Genomic DNA, 16,883 nt, shown 5'->3' with positions numbered 1-16,883 from the left:
AAACTCCTCTCAAGAGCCAATACCATGGGACTCTAAGATCCATCACCGTTGATGGCTCAATCTCAAACACCGGACAAATACAGAAGAAAAGAAAATATTAAAACAATTCAAACAAGTGTATAGGTCTTCAACCTCAGCCTCTCTAGTTCAAGAGATGAACAAGAAGATATTCTGGTGAATTAATGATCTGGTTCATAGAGGTGTTAGATTTATCTTGCACAGGAGACTATCAGTCAGAGAATAACAATACACTTAACCTCACAACTACCATCAGCATAATCATTGGATTGTGAATGACTCAAAACAACTCCAGTTTTCCAAGGGCCAAAAACTACCTGTACACATCAGAACTGTGTGTAATCAACACACGTTCCATTATGGAAATGAGGACACGCCAGGTAGGTCAGCGGATTTAAGCTGACTACTTACAGTAGTTAAAATTTCAGATGCCGTTGGTGTGGACAAGACCACCTCTTCCAGGTGCTCTGATCTGGTTTATTTCCCTCCCTCTGAATTTTGATGGAAGCAGGCAATACCAGCCTCTCCTGAAGTTCATCAGTGTCACGAGACCGGAGAAGCCCACACACGGAAAGCATCATCACCATCGGACATTGGACACGGAAAACCCATTCGCAATTAGCAGCACTGACCTGTCCTTTCATATCTGGAGCAATGGGAATGGTGGGCCAGATGGTTGAGTAGACGCCAAAAAACACCAGCCAGATCAGCATGCTTCCCCAGACAGCCAGATGACTGAACTGCAAAAGGAAACACACGCTCAGGCAGGGCTTGTCCGCTGGCCCAGGAGAGCCACCTGAACCCCACCTGCAGCAGAATCCCTGTGTCCAAGCCACCCTTCCTTATGGGAAACATTTTGACCCATCACTAGTCATTGGAAAGTTCCATCTTCTAATGGCCTTGTCTCAGAATATTTAACGATGATTTCAAGTAACCGGTGGCCCCAAACTAAGATCAAGGTGCTTTTGCTGCCGCAGCTGAACTTCTCCTAGACCCATCCCGTACTTTTAGTAGGCCCCCCGCTGGTCCTCACCAGCGTCTGCTCCAACTTGGAGCTACATAAAGCCAGGCCTCGTTAATCCAGTAAGAAAGCACTGAATGGACAAAAAGAACAAGATGTTCTTACTTATTGAGATTTCGGCCGTTCTCTTCATTTTCCAAAGACCTTTTTACAAATCTGGGATGGATATTACGCCTTAACAATCCTTTAAGTGCCTACTGAGCTGTTAGCTTTTTCTCCTCTGTCCTCTTAATATGACGATGCTCGATGTCATCCTTTCTTCCGCACCCCATGATATAATCCATCATCAAGGGCTGCTAGCTTTTTTAAAAAATACATCTGGAATCTGGCCATTTCTCACAACCTCCTCCTGTAGCACCCCGGGTCAAGCCACCATCACCTCTCATTTGGATTAACTGCCATTGTCTATTAATAGATTCCCTCCTTCCACATCCAGCTCCAACCTCCTCCCTCACTTTCCCAGAAGCAGAAGCCTATGAAAACAGCAGTGACAGACAAACACGAAACACGGGTTATCATCCTGAAACGTGGCAAGTCACCAAAACGTCTGAAGTTGGGGAATGATTAAATGTTGGATATCGATAAAACTTAATACTCTTTAATCATGAAGAAAGGTTTTGTGCAAGTATACTTTTAGGTATGGAAAATGTTCATGATATATTTTTAACTGAAAAAAAGATCACCAAACTATCTATATGCTCTGTAATGCGTTCTCCTATTAAAAATACACATGGAACAAAGTCTGTAATGTTATCCAGAAAAGTGTTAATACCAACTGTCTCTTGGTGGTAAAGTGAAGGAGGTTAAAAATTCTCCTTTTTGTCCTTCTGTATCTTCTTTATTTGTTTTGTTTTAAAAACATGCATATATATTTGACATGAGAAAACTGTTAAGAGTTTAGAGCTGTTACTAAGTGCCAAGCAAATGAGTCATCAGAAAACTTTGGGTTGCAAATTTGCCCTGGTAAAGATAAAAAGACGATTTTTACGTGCAAAATTTAAATGAGCAAACCAAATATTGATTGTTTTCCCAAGGCTTAAAAAGATCGCATGCCATCAAAATACCTATAAGGATAGAGAAACAATTCCAGAGAAAACTTACTTTAGTCCAAGCTGTGGTCTCCAAACCAGCTTTCAGACACACAGTGACAACAACATACTGTGAAAACAAAGGAATTGGGGAAAACGTATTATCCTCGGTGACTTATTTTTACTTTCCAGGAGAATCGCAAACCTCCCCTCCAGAGGCAGCTGGAGTTACTTTTGTGCTTTTCTTAGCTTGGAAAGATTTAGGGAAAATAACCTTTCTCAGCGTTGCCTTTTTCACAGGTAGATGTGAAAGTGCCATTTGAAGAATGGGGTGATCTGTTAGTCACCTGTCCAGAAATCGACTCTGTCAAATCTCCACTAAAAAAGTGAGGTAAGCATTTCACAACCATTTTGAACTCTAAGGAATCTATACTATGTGGTTTAACGATCTGAAACAAATAACATGAAGGAAGGTCTCATATAAAGGGTTTTCAGAGGCCAAGCCCACACATATGCCACTTAAGACCGGTTCCGTAAACAGAGATAAACTTACCGTGTAAACGATATTTCCAACAAATAAATAGTCTGTGGCCTGGCCACTGGCCAACGGAGTATCTGAAAAACAAAGAAGTTATTACTAACTTCTGGGGAAGAGCACTGCAATCTGTCTTGTTCAGAACACAAAAACAGAACTTTGGAAACATTTATTAAATTGTAAGGGAATTTCAAAAATTGCATCATCTGTGATTCTAATGCCTCCTACTTCTAACGGTGAGTTTTTTCATCTGATATTTTCTCCAAATGAAGCAAACAAAATCAGGTTTCCAACATACTGAACCAAACACTTGAACTGCACTGACATTTACATTTTTATAAAGATTAAAATGTCCCTTTGTTGGGTTAAACACAGGGAAGAGTAAGGACATAATAGTCTATCTTTTTGAACGCCAGCATTAGACTTTTTATGAGTGTTCTCTTACTCTGCATTTTTAATTTCTGCTAAGTTGGAATTACAGGCCAATAAAGGAAGATAATTACATGAATACAAATCAATTCATGATTACTGAACTCAGAATTCACTACTCATGTTCTCATATGCAACCGCGTGAAGTCTATCAATTGGACGAATGTGAACAATCCAAGGAGAGACATCTAGAAAATACAATGAGGGTTTTGAAGCTTCAATTTTTTAAAAATCTTTTCCACTTTTTTTCTTTTCGGGGATGACTATCACAATGGATAAAACAATCAGTGAGGCTGAACTCTAATAGAACTGTCTAACTTGCCTGCTGTGAAAAGTCTGGTTATTATCCTGAGGGGTTGAAGGCTGTTTCAACATCAGGAATGGTTTCTTTGGATGCCACTGCCAATCTCCTCTTATGTCCTTCTATACTCAAATTTAGATCTGTGGCCTACAGGCCAAGTATATAGGGATTTTTGTGTTCAAATTTCCAGCCCAGTGGCTGCCATACATATTTGGGCTTGCTGATTTACACATCTGCTTTGAGGAATCTGACTCTCGTGAAAGATTCAAGATCTGTTCAGTTTCCTAAAACACCAAAATGGTTGAGTAGCATCATAGGCAGAATCTGGGGCTCGTGGGGCCCTACACCAAGCTCCAGGGCATGGCCTTTCTCCTGATTCTAGATAGGTAAATTTGTGGATATAAGGGAAGATGAACTGTAAAGTGACATTATGGGCTGCATTATAGACACCTCAACTAAGGGACGGCTGTTGGGGAACATAGGAGTTATCCACAGAGGGATGGCTACAGACTTACAAAGGAATGATCTCGAAGCGTAGGGGAGAGACTTGAAACTTAGGCAGAATTTCATTAAAAGGAAGGAAAAATGTCAAAACACCAACTATTCCATTATTGGGCAATAAATAGGAATAAACTACTGAAATATGCTATAACGTGGGTGAACCTTGAAAATCTCGTGCTAAGTGAAAGAAGCCAGTCACAAAAGGCCATCTATTGTAGGATTGTACTTCCTGAATTGTTCAGAATGGGCCGGTCTATAGGGACAGAAAGTAGATTAGTGACTGACAGGAGGTGGGTTTTTTAGGGGGGTAAATGAAAAGTAACTGCTCACAGGTATGGGGTTTCTTTTGGGGGAGGTTAAAATGCTCAAACATTGCTTAAGGTGACAGTTGCACAACTATTTGAATATATTAAACACCATAGCATTTGGGTGAATTGTAGGTAAATTATGTATTGAAAAGCTGTTATTGAAAACAATTCAGTTCTTCAGATACACTTAGTTACATTTCAAATGCTCAATGGTCGCAGGTGGCTAGTGATTGCTATGTCGGACAGAAGGGAATACAGAGCGTCACTACTGTCCAGAGAGTTCTATTGGACATTGCAGGCCAGAGTGGTTATGTTGGAGGTGGAAAGAAGCGATAGGAACTGGCACATATTTTGAAGGTATAAATGACAGCATTTAGGACTTGGTGGGGTGGAAAAAAACATGAGGAATCAAGGGTGATTTCAGGTTTTTGCCTGAGTACCTAGGCCAACGGTGATATCATTTACTTGAGATGGAGAACACTGGTTCTGGTCATATTAATGTAGGATTACTGATAAAAAGAGCGACACATTAAAATTTGGTACCAAGTGATCAGTATTTTCCCCCTTCCTTCCCTTCTTCCTTCCTTCCTTTGTTTTTAAATGTTTATTTATTTTGAGAGAGAGAGAATGCAAGCAGCGGAGGGGTAGAGAGAGAGAGAGAGAGAGAGAGAGAGAGAATCCCAAGCAGGCTCCGTGCTGTCAGCACAGAGACGGACTCACGGCTCAATCCCACGAACTGCTAGATCATGACCTGAGCCAAAATCAAGAAGTGGATGCTCAACCGAATGAGCCACCCAGACACGCACCCCACCCCCTCCAAGTGGTCAACATCTTAAAGTCACAATAGGAAGAACAGATAGCAAAGACACATAATGCTACTGAGGGAGAAACAAAAGCATGTTGAGAAAAACGAGGTGGTGAGAAGGGAGTCAAGGTTAGTGGGAAAAAAAATCCCAGCAATGAGCATTAGAAGACCATATAGCCCCGCTCTCTTGTTCCAGCTCTGCTGTTATTTATGTTCTTTAAAAGGTTAGCTTCTAAGTCTCAGTTTCCCCATCTATAAACCGGGGATTTTATGCCAGATACCGATGATGATGATTGAATTGTCACCCAGATTCCTCTAAGATAGAAATTCAAAGACTATAAGGTCTGCATTCTTAGGTGCTACATCAGCCCCAGGTAGGTAATGGTGGAAACTGGAGAGTTTCAGAGCTTCTTCCTGTTCAATTTAGGTCAAGGTGGATTTCCTTGTCGCAGTCTACGGGTAAATGAATGGACAACAAAGACCCGAGTTCCCTGAAGTTCAACCTACACTAAGCCCTAACGGAGTTCAGAGTCCATGCCGACCAGATGGAAAAGTTAGAAGAGGTGTGAGACCAACCTGACAATCAAAGTTCACAATTATGGTTCGACAACTCTTTGAATTTCCTTTCAGTACTAGTGTTTCAAATGTTGGCTGATTCATGTACTAAAAGAAATTAAACATTCAAAGCATTGGTCTAACATGAAGGGCTTAGAACGTGTTTCATATTTTATAGACATAAAGAGAACATTGTAAAGCATGGTAAGAAATTCTGCAATGAAAGGAGAGAACATGTTACCCACTATATGACCGACACGGTTTTGAGCACTTTACATATATTCGCGTGCTTGCCAATATACGTAATAGTAATGCGTAATTATTAGTGTTACTAATATGTAATACTGACATACGTGATATTCCTTCGATATTCTAACAACTGTAGGAAATAATATCATTACCTTCATGTTTCAGACGAGAAAACTAGGGCAGCAAAGAGAAGTCGAGTGACATGAAAAAGATCACCCACTTTGCAACAAACTGCAAATAAGTTTGTTTTCCTTACTGAGCTAGAAAAATGGATCCCAGAGAATAAAAGGAAACAATATTAAGAGGGAAAAACATTACAAAGGACTCCTTTGAAGTACCAGCACCTAACGGGAAGAACTTTCACGAGAGAATTGAGGAGGACAGAAAATTAGATTCCTAGGACGGGAATTCTGGGCCACATATGGAAGTAAACGCATGTGCAAACCTGGGGAGCAGCAGTAAACCCCCGAAACCTGAGTTAGGGTGCGCACTGCATCAGTCCCAAGTTTCTCAACCTTGGCCCTCACTACTGACATTTTTCCAGGTAATTCTTTGTTGCGCGGGACTGTCCTGTGCATCGCAGGATGTTTGGCGGCTTGCCTGGATGCCAGGAGCACCCAGTCACTAGCTGACAACGGAAACTTTCTCCAGCCGTTGCCAAATGTCCCCCGGGGACAAAATCGCCCAGACTGAGAACCACAGCGTTGGAAGTCAGGCAAAAGAGGAACTGGAAATACCCAGAAGTATACAGAGTAGACTCTGAAGCAGTGTCTCACCTGGGAGAACCCTCTTCTCTCCAGTCAGACTGTGGAAAGAAGGCAGTGACCCCCAACTGTTCCCCCGACCGATGGGCACAAACAGTGGGAGACTGCCACACAAAGCATGCAACACCCGATCCCTGATGGCCTTTAAACGGGGGCGGACTGTGATTACCTATAGGACTGAGAGCTCATGTATGAAGACGGCGCCTCCATGGAGCCCCTTAGGAGTACTCAACGCTCTGCTGGCAACGCGGCACGGAGAGAAAAAGAGGGAAAACTAAAAGACATTTTCCAACTGTAGCTTCCAGAGTCTGGTGATGCATTAATTTCCACCGTCAAGAAAGTGAAATGCTCCCTGGCATTAAATGTTTACACTTGAGGTGATCTGAATACACTGAAAGTGACTTTTAGACGAGACAGGATAAACCTTCTATTTCTGTTCATTAGTTTGGAAGGATAAGTCAGCGTGCATCTTCGTTTTCCGAGGAAACCGTATCTCCCGCCTCGGTCAAAATGGATTACCCTCTGGGAATAATTTATTCCTTGAAGGAGAGACTCCTAAGCCAACTGGAGAATTCTGGGACACGCCAGAAGCCTCAAAGAAGATAGCATCCTTTAGATAAGTCACAAGACACTGCTCTGCACACCCTGCCGGGGAAATTCCCCTGGAATGGATCGTTCTCGTCCGGGTTTTATTTCAACCGCGTTAGAGGCAAATACCTGTGGGCATTGTTCTTTGTTAAATCTTGCCAATAACGTACTGAAGAAGAGACGAGAAGTCCTAAGAAATCATTTGCGAACGAACGCATCAATAAGCTATGGCTTGCTGATAATTCGAGGGTGGAAAAGCCCATTTCGACTGTCCGGTTTATTCCTGAAGCACGCTGCTGACAAACTATTTCTTCCCACGTTGCTGAAACCGAAGAGCACTGTTAGGACTCCAACAACCCACTCAGGAAAACATCTTTCCTGTCGTTTGGCTGTTTTTATTTCAGTCAGATATTTAACATCTGCAGTGATTTTTTTAAAGGGAAAAAGTAACCCCCAAACCCAGGTGAGTGGTTGAGGTCCCCAAGCCAGCCTTCAGAACATCATTTGGCCACCGTCTGTGGAAATGACGGTGAGAACACCACTTCATGCAGGGCAGCATGGGGTGGGGTGGATGGCTGTTTGGGAGGAAGGGGGCGGCGAGAGGGGAAAGGGCAAAAGGAAATGAGCCTGCAGAGGGGCACGGAGGCAGACCCCCGCCCAGGGGGGTGAGGGGTGAGCCGTGCAGGGTGGGCGTGGGGCCACCGGAATGATGAGGTGGGCAGGGCCCGAACCACGCAAGGCTCTCAAAAGGTCCCTAACACGAGAGGTCCGTCAAGAGTGCACGCGGAGTGATGTAATCTCGCCAAAACTTTGTTTCCCTATCTTCACCAGCAGGACGGCGGTGCACTTCCCACCAGAAAGCCATCATTATCGGCACACAAAGGCTTAGCCAAGCAGGGGGGGCGGCAAGAAGGATTCAGCTCCCTACGGCACCAGAACAGCTGGCATGTAACTAAACTGGGACCAGTCAGCCTTTTGCAAACCGGGGATCAAATTCACCCGGGTGAGAGATGAAATGAGAGAGGCGAGGCTCGCCTCTCCCCAAAACCCATCAGGAGATTTCCACAGAGCGGAGAACCTAAAAGAAGAGGAAAGATTTAGAATGATTTTACTGTGGCTACATGTGACATAAAGCCTACTAGAACGATGGGGTTTACTATATGCATCAAAAGGGTTAAACATTAAGTGACAGAGTTGGAGACACTGTCCCGGGTAGAGTTAGCCCGTTCTCTTAAAGGCCGATATCACCCTGGGGCTTCAGGATCCATTGGCCCACAGCAGTGGGTGACACTGTTCTTCCAGACTGACACTATTTGCAATATCTGGTCGGATCCAGGGGCCAACGTAGTGTAAGATCAATCAGCCAAGTGTGGTTTAGAAATAGTCACTAAAACAGATTATTGTGGACCGTTGAGACAAAACCACACAGACTCTCCACATCAGTAGCGACAGCCCAGAAATGCTGCATGCAAGAACCTCTTTGAAAATATTTGTGGGAAAACCCGGATTTATAAGGAAAGTATGTCTCATTTTCTAAGCAGACAGGATGATCAAGGAACTTGCTTCAGAGTATTCCAAAGGGCTAGGTTGGTGACATTTTATAAAGATGCCATTTCAATTAAAAGCTTGTTAAAAGCATTACATCATTAAACCACAAGAACGTATCCAGAAATGGCTCTGACAAAAAGCAAAATCTGAAGACAAAGTTATAGCACGGTCCCGTACAGTCAGGGAAGACAGGATTTAATAATCAAGAAAACAGATGGTGAATTTATATGTGCATTTTTAATGTCGTAAGGATCTGTGGAACACCTGAATTAGAAATCCCAGGCACCTCACGCACATTAGGACTCAGTAGGGAGAACGGAGGCGGGGGGCACCATTCCCTTGACGACAAGGCACCTGCCAAGAATTTTGCTGAAGATCGGATGCCAAGTTTCTCTTGCTTTCCCTCTCCCCGCCCTTTGGCTCCAGAACTTCCAGGAGCCCTTATTCCAGAATATTAACAGGGTATCATTACCCCATCTTGCTCTCTGGGCCTCTCAAGACTCTAGACGTTTCGAGGAGGTACTCCCCAACCAGGTACTACTAGACTAGTACAGTATTGAAAGTGAAGATGTATCTCAAATGTCAACTCACTAATTTACAAACTTTCAGAACTCACCCTGCTCAAATACCTTGACTGCCGGCTCTGTGACTGAAACTATTCTTTTCTGCTTCCAATGCTATGTATTCGTGAAGAGAAAATTTATTTTTTCCTTTCTCGGTAAAGAGTGGTATAAAATATTGGAAAGAGTTTACAGAAGGTAGAGTTTATACAAGTGTTAGTGATTATAATTACATTCATAACCAGTGCTGGGTTGAGTTCCTGGTTATATAAGCCTTTTGCTGGATTTTCTCCTCTCTACTGCCGTTACTGACGGAGAAAGTTAAGGACGAAACTCAAATTTTAATGTGTTTTTCACTGTTGTTTACTAAAAATGGATTTCAAAAAGGTGGTTAAGAAAAAAAAAGGTGGTAAAAACGATGGAAAGCAAACTTGAATGTCAAAGTCAAAGGCCACAGACTTGTGCCTTATTCTCGGGTACACAGCTAAATAGCACTCCCTAGCCCCTCATACCTAGGGAGGCCCTGTGACTAGTCTGTGCCAATCACACATGAGCAGGAGATGCCAGAGATGCTCAGGAGAAACCACTCCCTCTCCTGGCTCTCTGCCCTGCCGATGTTAAGGCTGAGGGTGAACTCAGGGGTCATGATGTGGAGTCCCCTTGCCCCCTTGCATTGAAACGCACCCAGAATTTGTTTTAATGAGGTATGGTAAGCTATGCAGACATGGAAACGATGTCGTGAAGGAAGTTCATGCTTACAGATCCCTAGAAACGGGAGCCAGGGATGCCACGCAGGGCCACACGGGGAAGCACCAGGGTCAGTCAGGAGGAAGGCGACAAAAGGGGAGAGCATGGTCCAGAGCCTTTACTGGGGTTTTTGGGGGATGGAATGGGCAAGGCAGAGCAGGTATGCTGTGTAAGCTTAGGACTGGATGGTGTGAATAATTTCAGCAGACTCTGGGTTATAGGGGTGATCCCTAGTTGTCTGGTATCTGGCCCCGGGGTGATTCAGGGCAGGGAGAATATTGCTTGGTATGTGAAAGTTAATAGATTAGATGGTTGGGGGTGTGGGCTCTGGACTACTTGATCTGAGTATCAGAGACATTGTTGCAAGGGAGTCCTTTGCTCTCTCTAGGAACTAGGTAGCCCTGGGAAGGATGGTCTCTTCAGGATCAAGGCCCCAGTCATCAGAGCATCAAAAACATGGAAAATGAGAAAATATGCTCAGCGTGCCTGGGTGGCTCAGTTGGTTAAGCGCCTGACTTCGGCTCAGGTCATGACCTCATGGTTCCGGAGTCTGAGCTCTGCATCAGGCTCTCTGCTGTCAGCACAGAGCCCACTTCAGATCCTCTCTCTCTCCCTCTCTCTGTCTCTCTGTCCCTCCCCCATTTGTGCATGCACACTTTCTGTGTCCCTCAAAAATAAACAAAAAAATCAAAGAAAAGAAAATATGCCCAATGCCCTCCTCCATTTGATGGTGACACGACTAAGAAATAAGCTTTTAATGGGTTACGCCTCTAAGATCTGGGGGTTGTTACAGTCTATTCCCACCCTTGCTAACACACTTCAATTCAACTTCCTGATAAAGTTATAAGGGTTCGTGAAATCTGGGACTCTGGCTCACGCTTCTTACAAGCATTACACCAAACCCAACTGTTTCAAATACACGTAACACAGGGTTTATTAGAAGGGACACTGAGGGGTGCCTGAGTGGCCTAGTTGGTTAATCGTCCAACTCTTGATTTCAGCTCAGGTCACGACCTAGCAGTTTGTGGGTTCGAGCTCTGCGTGGGGCTCTATGCCGTCAGTGTGGAGCCTGCTTGGGATTCTCCCTCTCTCCACTCTCTCTGCTCCTCCCCCACTTGTGCTGTCTCTCTCTCTCGCTCTTGCTCTCAAAATAAATAAAACTTTAAAAATATGTTTTAAAAAGAGACAGCGAATATTTAAGAACATAAGAAACATTTAACTGAATGACAACAATGAGACTCCAGCCCAATTCTGTGTTTCCAAACATTGGTGTGACAGATAAAAGGACAAAGTCTGAGCTTTCCCTCAATGGGTCACTGGGTTGAAAACAAACCCAAACAGGAAAAAAAATGTTCTGAATTTGAATTTGGAGACTTGGTTTTATTTTCAGTATATTATGATTGGGTTAGTGATGAGTTATTTAGATTTATAAGTGGTAGTTTCATTTGTACAAACATCTAAAAAGCTCCCAACACATTCCATTTTTCTAGATTTTAGTGAGCAAGGTCCATTCACTTCGCGTACATGCTTCAGGGTCTTATGAACATCCTCCGCTACCCTGGCCACTCAGAAGTTTCCAGGTGGCAGAGGACATATGGAGGGTTACCAGTCCCCTTTCCGTCCCACTCAGCATCTGACGTTCATCCTTGGATCTTTCTCACGTGTCGTAGATCTTTTAAAACCTGTGCGCAGCACAGTCGTGATTCTTCAAGGGGAACGAAACATCGGCTTCTGGTTTCACATCCCTTACTTGAAAATACAGCGTTTTGGGGGTGCCCGGGTGGCTCAGTCGGCTGAGCGTCCGAGACTCTTGGTTCTGGCTCAGGCATGTGAGTTTGAGCCCCGCACTGGGCTCCGTGCTGGCCGTGTGGAGCCTGCTTGGGATTCTCTCTCTCCCTCTCTCTCTGACCCTCCCCCACTCCTCCCCCTCTCCCTCTCTCATAAACAAATAAACTTTAAAAGAATTTTTAAAGAAGCAAATACAGCATTCTGTGGATAAACTTTGTGGATAAACTGCAGTAGCAACACCCTCCTGACTGGTCCAGGATGTAGTGCCATCAGGTAGGATAGGGGAACATTAGAGCAATATTGGCTCCCTACGGGGCGCCCAGAAACCAGTGCTGGCCTGGCACAGAGAACAGACTCATTTAGCGCCTTCTTTTCAATGAACGAATAATTGAGTTTAAGAAGTTGCGAGCCCAGAGAACAAGGGCAGCCTTGCCCACACTCAGCTTAAGGGGAAGCAAGGCAAGTCATTAGGATTTATGTGACACAGCCAACTTTGCAGTACTGGGCGTAGATCGTAAATAGTTCAAACGAAAACGGCCCGATGATGCCACAGGCAGAGAAGTATGTCACGTTTCACGGTATACGTGTGCACAGTTTGTAAAACTGATCTTCCAGCAGCACGTTGATTAAAAAGTAGAAAATAGCCTTTTCCAGAAATCTTAAAAGACCTTGCTGCTTAATGATGCCAGTGGATTAAGTATCCCTGTGGTACTTTTCCTTCTGCAAAGGGGTGGGAGTGATTTCCAGGGTGTAGACTGTGAAGAATTGAGAAATGTTTCAGGAATTCTTCTCGGCTGGTAAGTGTATTCTCTTTCTCGTCACACCCTCCCCCCTCTTAAATGTCATCAAGAAAAGTCTGAAAATTTCCTTTTGCTAAGTCAAACCTGATTTTGCTTTCTTTCGCCAATAGCCACATTCCGCTTCAAGGAGGATTGCTCAAATATGCAGACTGGATCCACCAATGGAAAACCTGAGTGTGGCCTGGCACCAGGGGTCTTGGTGAATTTCAGCCCCTGCAAAGGTGACATCTCTGGTTTTAACCTAGAATCGCTTTTCACATCAAAGCGTGGGAGCTGCAGATGGGCCACGGGACTGAGCGTAAGGCTGTGATGGTCGGAAGAAATCTGATTTGCTGAATTGCCGGAGTGGAAAGTTTTATTTTGAAACTTGAAATGAGTCCTCACAAACTCCATCAGCAAAGGAGCGCTTTGAAAGGTCTATCCAAAACCACGCAAACATAAGCAAAGCAAAATTCCTGGAACCTTTCTAAGGAATGAATGGCGTGCTCACACCTTCTCAAAAATACTCCTTCTCAACAACTACGTGCCCAGAGTGAACAACGCTGGTATGTACCTGTGCCTCTCTTCACGGATGGTGGACAGAGAACTCCCTAGTAAAATCCACTGTCTTCGTGACATAATCCGCGAAGCGTGCGTCGATGACAGGAATGAAATACTCTAGGGACCTTAGCCTGTCAGGCAAAACTCCTTTAAGGCCCTGGGTGGGGGGAGGAGTCCAAGGAACAGCTTCAGGCAGGACCCGGGGGGTGAAGGAGGGACTCCTCTGTCAGATCGGGACCCGCACTGCCTTGGAAGTGCCTTAATTTGTCTCAGATCAGGTGTCTTTGGGGGTTGGGTGATAACGTTGCTCTAAGCGGAAATTCAAAGTGTCACGAGAGCTCATTTCTACTTGAGACTGCCAATCGGCACACACGAACCAGTAATCCCGGCAAGAGTCCCTATCTTCTCAAACTTGCAACCTTTCTGGATCTCCACCACTGACTCTCCTCTCCCTGCCCGCACCCACGCCCAAAGAAAGCCCTCATCTGCCTGCCAACCCTCATGTGTTTTTCTACACAGCAGCTTTCTCACCTCCAACCCCTCCCCGAGAAAAGTGCCCACCCGGGTTTTCGTGACGCGACCCTCACCTAACCTCTCTGCCCTCCGTTCCAGCCACTCCCGCCGCCTCTGTGCTGTAGCTGTCTCGACCGTGGGTGCTGTTGCTGACCCCGGAGGGAACACTGGAAATACGTGAAGACGTGCTTCGGTCTATTACCGTTGCATTAGGATTGGGAGACAAGGAGGGGGGTGGTTACTGACATTCACTGTCCAGCATCCTGAAATGCTCATCGGAGGCTGAACAGAGTCTGCAGTCCAGGTCCCCGCCCCCTCCCCGGCTCCCACACCGGTAAATACTGTCCACGGCCTGTGCGGGTGCTCGCGTGCTTGCCTGGTTGGGCCAGGGATGCTCTTTCTCCCCACCTTCCCCCACACCTCCCCTGCCCCGCTTGGCCACCCCCTCCTCAACTTTCAAAAACATAGATGTCGTTTCTTTGGAGAAGCCTTTTCCTCGACCCACTAGACTAGGCCGTGTCCCCGTAGCACTCAGCACTCTGGCCATTCAGCAGTTCCGTACGTGCTTGCTGGTCATCGGCTCCCACCTTCTGCAAGCCGCCAGAGGGTGAGAGAGGCGGAATTCATATCTGCGCACTCTCAGGGTCAGGGCACATCAGAGAGACGCCATGGTTCTGCCGAATACAGAAGTTCTCAACACATGCTCCCTCCTCCTTAAACACATTCCCATTTCCTGGGTTTAACTCTGCTGAAACGCTCCCTGCGATGCCTGGAGACACAAGTGGTTTTCTTTCTACCACTCACCTTATCTGACATCACATGTTCGTCCCCCCCCCCCCCACCACGATCGCTCTGATCATAACACTCTCCTTGATCTAAATTCTACGTGACTCTTCACTTAACATCTTTAGTCCCAACTTCTTCACCTCGCATGCAAAGCCCTGTGCCGTCCGGCTTTCACCCACCTTCTCAAACCTTTTCCGGTCTTCTACCCTTGAAGGGATCAGCTCCTTGAAGCTTTCCACATCAGCCCTGAAATTCTCCACTGTATCTGGCTCTTCCTTCCACGCCTACATGTCTCGATCCTGCTTGGACTTTCAGGCTAAACCTAAATGTCCTCTCTAACAGGTCACTAGCAATTCCAAATGAAAGGCATTTCTCTCTCAGCCCTCCAAAATCCCATAGCACGCCAGGTGTATTTTACTTGAGGCAATAATATTCTACTTTGTACTAGAAGCTTCCACGTGTGAATCCAGTCTCCCTTATCAGACTACAAACTCTTTGATGGTAAGACCCACGTTGATTTATTTACCTGTCACCCTCATCATCTACCACAGTGCCTTGGACGTCAGCATCACGGGAATGAGGTTAAAGAGCAACAGTATGACCATTTTTGCTACCCATTAATCGTGAGAATTAAGAAATTCATTCTAAAATATTCATTTGTTAGAGGAAGTCAACCGATGAACAAGAACTCCAATGGCCTCCTACAATTCTCTGCCAAACATACTTAATATTTGCAATTTATTTTGTCTTACACAGGTTCACTCAATAGGTTAATGTTTACAACACAATGAAAAGAAAACCCCATGCTGCGGGCTTACTGAACACAATGAAATAACGGCATTGGTGATGATAACACAAACTGGAAAAACTCATGTTATTGGCTGGCTGTTAGGGCAAATTGCCAAATTTGAGGGAAGCAGACAGGGTGGCAGAAACGAACCTGAAATTCATTTGGTGTTATCTCTCAGGTAAAGTAACTTTTCGGGAGTCTGTCTGCTTTTCAACACAGGCTGCGTGAGGTGAACGGATAGATCTACATAATGGACTATAGCTTGACTGTAACAATTCTGCCACAAACCACAAGCCACAAGCTCAAAGCACATAATCATAACTCTAGGATTGGAAAACCCCTGCCCCTACCACAGAATGGGCCACATTAGTTCTTTTGGAAGCAGACAAGCAAATGACCATCTTACAACTCTTCTGAGAGTCCCAAGGCAAGCACTTTGGAGTTAGGACCAGAGTGCAACGTCTCGATAAGAAGGGGAAGGGGCCTGGAGATAGCCATTGTGCTCAGTCCACACCATTCCCTGTGTCTCCCTGCGTGTGGGCCAAGGGGACAACTGCCAAAATTGTTTGCTTGTTTGTTTTTACTATTTATTTTGAGAGAGAGAGAGAGAGAGAGAGAGAGAGAGAGAGAGAGAGAGAGAGAGGAGGGGCAGAGGGAGGGAGGGAGAAAGGGAATCCCAAGTAGGCCCCATGCTGTCCGTTCGGAGCCTGACGTGGGGATCGATCTCATAAACCGCAAGGTCATGACCTGAGCCCAAATCAAGGGTCGGATGCTTGACCAACTGAGCCACCCAGGCGCCCCCCCCCCCCAAATTGTTCCCATTGCCAGTCCGTCCTGACACAGTGATGGCTGCTTCTATCACCAAATTGGCAGGGCTTCTACAACAAACCACATTCAGCACTTTTGGAACCCCTGCTCATTCAAAATATGTGAAGATCTACTCTGAGTAAAAATGAATCACAGGAAAGCTTTAGAGTTAAAAGGACACGATTCTGCTAGAATGTCCCTTGTGGGGGTGGGTCTGGAAACAGGACATTTTATTTTCTGATCTGGAGACTTAGGGACCCTTCCAGGACAAGGAGGTCTGATGAGACTCAGAGAACAGGTCATAGGGTATAATGAATTGGCTGTGCATGCATTTTCTCCAACTGTCAGTATTTAATAGGCTAAAGACTATCAGCGAGGATGAATCATTTCTGTTTGAAGCACAAAACACATTGACACAGAAACAAAGAGGCTTGTAGGCTTTATATTCTTTGGTTCTCTGAACAATAAAAGGCCTTGTCTAGTCAACATTTGGAGTAATTTTTCCCCGGGGGATTATTACTATTCGAGAGGGATGAAAGAGAAGCATTCTCATGATACATTTTCCTTTTCTGGGACTAAAAGATGTGTCTCTCCTTAGGAGGAAACATTTTGGATATATTGAGTCAGCTGCATTTCTCACATGCCCTCTTCCAGCTGGAGGGAGGACTAAACCCAGTCGAGAGAATCAGTCCTCAAACCTTAACAGTTTGCTTGAAACGTGTATGTCAAGGAAAGGCAACTCTTTCAGGAAATGGGGTGTGAGGTTAGGCTCTCACGAGATTTGAGTTACTCTGCATACAGGTCCGTGAGGGTGGAAAACGAAAGCCCAAGTAATTAACCGAAAATGTCAAACTCGTGGACGGGAGGCATCGATGTTTCATTACAGTGCCGTGCTTTGCTTC

At 45.1% G+C, this 16,883-nt stretch overlaps 1 protein-coding gene across 12 annotated transcripts in view; it reads right to left on the bottom strand.

Moving 5' to 3' along the window:
- Positions 1-16,883, bottom strand: part of LOC125172019 (phospholipid-transporting ATPase IB) — a 647,472-nt gene that overhangs the window by 180,948 nt on the left and 449,641 nt on the right. For all 12 annotated transcript variants that reach the window (XM_047869466.1, XM_047869485.1, XM_047869458.1 and 9 more), the window contains 3 exons: positions 2,621-2,682; positions 2,141-2,197; positions 651-758 (listed from right to left, as the gene is read on the bottom strand). In XM_047869466.1, coding sequence (XP_047725422.1) covers positions 651-758; positions 2,141-2,197; positions 2,621-2,682 — 227 coding nt within the window. The remainder of the gene's footprint in view (positions 1-650; positions 759-2,140; positions 2,198-2,620; positions 2,683-16,883) is intronic.

The sequence above is a fragment of the Prionailurus viverrinus genome, chromosome A1 (genome assembly GCF_022837055.1).
Source record: "Prionailurus viverrinus isolate Anna chromosome A1, UM_Priviv_1.0, whole genome shotgun sequence".
NCBI classification, from domain to species: Eukaryota; Metazoa; Chordata; class Mammalia; order Carnivora; family Felidae; genus Prionailurus; species Prionailurus viverrinus.
The sequence above is the reverse complement of the archived record's forward strand: the minus strand, read 5'-3'. Positions and strand labels throughout refer to the sequence as shown.